The sequence below is a fragment of the Bison bison genome, unplaced genomic scaffold, assembly GCF_000754665.1.
Source record: "Bison bison bison isolate TAMUID 2011002044 unplaced genomic scaffold, Bison_UMD1.0 scf7180017863606, whole genome shotgun sequence".
In the NCBI taxonomy this organism is placed as follows: domain Eukaryota; kingdom Metazoa; phylum Chordata; class Mammalia; order Artiodactyla; family Bovidae; genus Bison; species Bison bison.
Window position 1 is genome coordinate 48,352 of NW_011494178.1, and position 6,000 is coordinate 54,351.

A 6,000-nucleotide genomic window follows, 5' to 3' on the forward strand; every position below is an offset into this window, starting at 1 on the left:
AGGGAAGCATGACCTCGATGATTTTTTAGCTCCCTCTTCACATTCAAGGGAATTTTTAGGAGGACAATTTCACTTTCATAATGGGGCAAATCATAGCTAAAGTATCGCTGAATCATTAAGAAGGGGACTTCCCTGGTGGCCCAGTGGCTCAGACTCCACGCTGCCCATGCAGGACGTGGAGGTCTGATCCCTGGTCAGGGAACTAGACCCCGCATGCCATGCGGCACAGCCAGTCTGTTAGCCCCATTGCTAACTGTTACAGATGTTAATTACCCAGAAAGTCATGTAAGGATTAGAGTACTATCATGTTAAATGTGGCACCAACATGCTTCAACCCTGGTCTTAGCCCTAGTGGCCAGCCAGGAAACAGCCACCAGCCGCGGGAGATGGTGTGGGTTAGCAGCCTGCACGCCCGGCGCCCTATGTCTGCACGACCTTCCAGGCTCCCCAGGGAACCCCCCCCAGGTGGACCATGCCTGGAAGAGAGCCCACACGTGCCCACCCACCTGCCCGCCGCCCACGCGCAGCCCGTTACCTTCTCGGGCGGGAGCTGGCGGGCCCGGCTGATCCATGCTGCCACGGCCACCGTGCTCTGGGCTTTGGGGCGTGCAGGGCCGCAGGAGGAGGCTCGGCTGTCAGGGCCAGGAGGCGGTGGCCCTGGTGCCACTGGGTGCCCACGGACAGCCTGAGGGGAGGAAAAAGTGGGTGTTCATTGGTGGCTGCAGTGAGGACCATAACCTCCCGGGAATAACACTCAGGGCAAAGCGAGGCAGAGAAGAGACTCCCGGTGTCTTGACGGCACCTGGAACCGCACGCAGGAGGCACTGGCTGGACCCCTCCCTGCTCGGGATGCCAAGTCCCTGCTGAACCTCACACCTGTGCTGAGGGGGAAATGGACGCGAAAGCCCAAGCATTTTTCTTCTTCCTTCAACTAAATCTTTACCAGTTTGGGGTGAAGGGTTAGTTTCTGAGGACTGAGGAGGAGGCTAGCCGTTTTCTCAAGCCCTTTGGAGCGAGCGCGTCGGTGAACCCGCAGGCCTGGGCTGGATCCCAGGTCCTGCTTCATCCTTTCTATTTCCTGCCTTCCTATTTCCTCACAAGTGGTCTGAGATGCGTGCCACACCAGGCAGGCCACGGGAGGTCTTGTCCCACGCTCCCAAGGAGGCATCCTGTGAACCAAGGACACTGTTTACGGCGTTGATACCCCCAGACACCTGCCTGGGCTCCACCAGAACCATTATGGGAAGATAAACTTAACAGACGTGACTTCCTGGTTCTCCGTGTCCCAGATGAGTGCCAGGGAAGGCCCCCACAGACGCCACACAACACTTAGAGACACCCTCTGGAAGAGGGACCGAGTACGGTCTCCAAACCATCATGACAACATGCACAGACCACAAGGGTCAGGGGGCTCGAGGCCTGGGGGAGCTGGGACAGTAGCGGACAACCTGAGCCTTTCACCCTCACCAGCAGACACCGGCTTCCGACAGTGAATGCAACACCACTGCTTCCATATAGTCAGCAGACCCTCAGCCCACACCTGCCATGTCCTGCTCTGCAAAGTCACAGCAGGGAAGCACACATCACAGAGGTGTGTGCACACATACATACACATGTGCTCACACATGCAAAGGTGTGCACATACATACTCGTGTGATCGCACACGTACGCAGAGGTATGTGCAAACATACACACAGGAGTGTTTGCATGCATGCACACACAGATGTGTGCCTACGTACATAGACGTGCTCACATACGGGCACAGAGGTGTGTGCACATACATATATGTGTGCTCACACACGTGCGCAGAGGTGTGTGGAAGCATTACATACATGTGTGCTCGCACATGTGCACACACAGATGTACACACATACATATACGTGTGCTTACATGCATGCACACAGAGGTGTGTGCACACATCACATACACGTGTGCTCGCCCGTGTGCACAGAGGTGTGTGTGTACATGCATACACATGTGCTCACACATGCACAGAGGTGTGTGCACATACATATATGTGTGATCGCACACATGCCCAAAGAGGTGTGCACATTATATATTCGTGTGCTCGCACATGTGCACACAGAGGTGTGTGCATACACACACACATGCACATGGAGGCCCAGGAAGCTACAAGGAGGAAACAGGAGGAAGGCCAGGAGGACTTGCAGTCAGGAGAACACAGAAGGGGGTGACATCAGCTGATACATCATTTCCCAAGAGGAAATTCAAAAATGCCTGGGAGGAATCAAGGAAAGAAGAACCTGATGTTCTCAGGGCTCCTGGGGCGATAGGCGCTGCTGTCTTCACACCCTCACCACAGTCAGGGGTGGAGACACTGCCTCCCTCTCCCAGTGCAAAGCAGCCGAGTCCAGAGCAATCTGAGGACCCACGCAGGCCCTGGGGCTGACATCAGGGCAGAGCAGCGCCCGCGCACCACTCTGTGGGACCCTAGCCCCGTCGTCCATCGAGCAGACACCACTGGCCCACGGCCGGGCTAATTCAGAGAAGCCAGACGCACAGGCGCACCAGATCTCAGGGTTTTCCGAGTGTTACAGATTCCTTGGGTTTCTCTATTGTGTCGTTTACTCATCTTAAACCACACTGTACAAATCTCATTAATGCTATCTGTCCTACTTAAAATGCATAATACAGAGTCTAAGTGATTTCCCCTTTTCCACTGCTAACACGGGACAAGACAAAAGAACACGCCAGTGTCTGTCTTGCTCTGGAGCCTGATCCTACAGAACAACCACCGTTGACCTGCTGAGCTCCCAGGACACTGAGATGCACCACGCAGCCATCCTAGTCTTCCAACTGTGGACGAGAGGACGCCCGGGGCTTGTCCCTGGGGCACAGCCCCGGCACCCTGGTCTGTGTGTGTGACGTGTATGGAATTCAGAAGATCACGACACTCCAAAACCAGCATTGGCGGGAAAACCACCTTCCTGAGAAGGAGACTGTTCAGGAAGCTCACGCACACAGGACCTGCCTCTGGGTTTGGGGGCCTGGGTGCCTGTGTCCATGCTCTGCTCCGTGCAGGCATCACCCTGGGAAGCTCACTCCCCGACGCTGGGCGGACGAGAGCCGGGTCTCCTCCCACCTTCTCTGGCCTCCCCGCAGCCTCGGGCCGGCGCCTGCTGCCTCCTGGCTGCCCACTGGGTTTGCAGACAGTGCTTTAGGGGACAGCGTGGAGCCCGCTTGGCCCACGACTGACCCAGGGACAGCGGACAAGCCTGGCCTTCTCACAAGCCCCCCCACCCCCGGCGGACGAGCAGCAGGAGGTAACACCGGTCTGGGCTGCCGGGCCCTGGGAATTATCACTGTCCTTCTCCAGTTTAGGGCTGTGGTTTCCAACAAAAGCCAGCACGCGTGATGGAAGCGACCGCCTGGAAAGCCAGGCAGGGCACGGGGTGGGCCCACAGTGCGGCCAGGACTCCGCCTCAGAGCCTGGGCAGCTACAGAAGTGCCACCGTCACTAGCTTTTTTTTTGTCACAGTTTCATGGAAATAGCCTGAGTCTTTGCTCCAGCGAGGTTTCCAGCAGCTGAGCCATCTCTGCAGATCTGCAGGGAGAGTGCCATGGATGCCCCAAGGGTCTGAGACCTGCTGCCTTTCCAGTGGGTATTTCCCCCGGGGGGCTCGGGGTCCAGAGGGTGAGGAAGGGGGTGCAGTCGCCACCAACATCATCCCTGCGGAGAAACAGCATGAGTACCTGGGATGCAGGAGCATATCTGGGGAGACCCTGTTCAGGGCTCCCCTCTGGCCCAGGGCCCCGGCATCGTCACTGTGAACCAAGATAAAGGGATGCCCATCAGCGGCCGCGGGGCTGGGGGCCAACGGCACTCACCCCCTGGCGTTGGTGCCGCCCAGTCACATGAGGTGGGGCACAGATTATAGGCTGAGCCTGTGCCCAACCCACCCAGCTCGGGCTCCCAGAGTTCAGCCACCACAGACTGTGCTGAAGACTGTCGGGGGACCCAGGGTGCCCCACAAGGACTGGACATATGCCATGAATGGGAGCCAACACACCTCAAACCCGGGGACAGGGCCTGGGGATGCTTGGATGCGGAATCCTGATGGGCTCACGGCCGCCAGGCCCGTCTCTGTCTAAAACCACAAACTTCTGAGTGAGCTCACGGGAGAAAGGCTCTATCTACCTCCACACGGAGATCCAGGAGGGGAGTGAAAAGCTCACATATCTTGTTGGGAAAGCTCCATGAACTTAACTCTAAGTTAAGTCAAAAACACAACAAGCCTTTTCATTGAATGTTTTCGTAGATTTTTAAGTAAATGTGATGCTCACAGAAACAAGAATGAAGGAAGGAAGGAGAGTGGAGAGAGGAAGGGGAAAGAAGAAAAAGCAGCTCTCCCAATAAGCCAGGCCAGGAACGAAGCTGCCGGGGGATGTCTACTTGGTGACCATCGAACCTGACCACAGAGGGCACGGGGTGCCGAGCACCCTCAGGGCCCCGCTGTGGTGTGTCTTGGGTCGCCTGTTTCTCTGCTCACATCAGACTGAGGCCACTTCCATGAGGCCTGAGTCCGCTCCCCACCAAAAAAAAGAAAAAAGAGTGAATAGAAGCAATTTATTCCATGCAGCAAAGACTGTGAGACAGCAGCTAATCGGCAAATGTTCACTGTCTTTTCCAAATGGTGCTTCGCCCTGGGGATCAACCCCTGAGAACTCCTGGGAGACGCGCTCACGGGGAACCATAGCCCACACCCTGCTGGCCACACCCGAGCCTCCTGGCTCTGCTGCCTTGGCCTCAAATCCTTACAAACCAACTTCCTCGTGCACACTTCCAGGTGCGAATCCCCTCACCTTGCAGACTGAGCTCCCATCCTCCCTCCCTGCTGTGGTGTCTCTGTGTCCCTCCATGTCTCTCCCTCTCTGTGTCTGTCCTGTATCTCGGTATCTCTGGCCCTGTCTCTGTGTCTCTGGCCCTGTCTCTATGTCTCTGTGTCTCCCTGTGTCTCTCCATGTCTCTCCCTCTCTGTGTGTCCTTGTATCTCGGTGTCTCTGGCCCCATCTCTGTGTCTCCCTGTGTCTCTGTATCTCCCTGTGTCTCTGTATCTCTCCATATCTCTCCCTCTCTGTGTCTGTCCTTGTACCTCTCGGTCTTTGGCCCCGTCTCTATGTCTCTGTGTCTCCCCCTCCCCCTTCCTGCCTGCTCTCTGATCTGCCAGCAGGAAGGGACACACCCCTTCCTTGGGAAGCCCATCCTGGGCGGGTCTGGTGACAGGATTCAATCCCAGGGAACCAGACGGGGAGGCAGGGACAGGAGAGGTGGACACTGTGGGGCTGGGGACACAGCTGGAGGAGCAGGGGACAGATGGCTGGGGGGACACAGGTGTGGCCAAAAGTCAGGAAATAGAGCCCCACTGCCGCCCCGGCCTCCACAGCAGCGCTGACCCCATCCCCATGTCTGCCCAGCCCCTCAGGGTGCAGGCTCCAGGACAGAGCTCTGCCACTCCTGTTGACCTGGAGGGGGGGCGGTGACAGCTCTACCCACGGTGTGCCCCCTCCCCGGGGAGTCACCTGGGCCTCCCCAGACGCGGTCCCTATAGGCCCCAGGCCGTGACACGCGGGACCACAGGAACCAACCTGTGGAGCTCTGGCTGCCGCCCACGCCATCATCCACAGGCTTACAGGCGTGGAAACGCACTGACTACTCATCAGGGCCTCCGAACAAGGATCGGAGCCCAGAGCCGTAGCTGACGCGTGGACTGCTTTCAGACACACCGAGGGCGGGGCGGCCCTGGGCGATGCTCCTCGCCCCTCCTGGTCCAGCTCTCCTCCCCTCAAACCCCTAAACCAGCAACCTGCACGAGACTGGACACGGGGTGCCCCCCAGACCCAGCGGGCCCTGCCCCACACTGGTGCTGAGCCAGAGTCGAGAGTCAGGAGGACCACCACCCTGCCGCCCCCACCGAGGGCCAGGGGCCCAGACTTGCAGCCCAAATGCCCCCTCTATGGGCTCCTGAAGCCCTCCTGCCT

General features: G+C 58.0%; 1 protein-coding gene across 1 annotated transcript in view; it reads right to left on the reverse strand.

Moving 5' to 3' along the window:
• The window catches only part of ARHGEF10 (Rho guanine nucleotide exchange factor (GEF) 10), a 60,517-nt gene that overhangs the window by 47,635 nt on the left and 6,882 nt on the right, over window positions 1-6,000 (reverse strand). Inside the window, exon 2 of the mRNA XM_010833412.1 lies at window positions 536-685. Within this exon, the coding sequence (XP_010831714.1) occupies window positions 536-572 (37 nt within the window). The 5' untranslated portion in view covers window positions 573-685. The remainder of the gene's footprint in view (window positions 1-535; window positions 686-6,000) is intronic.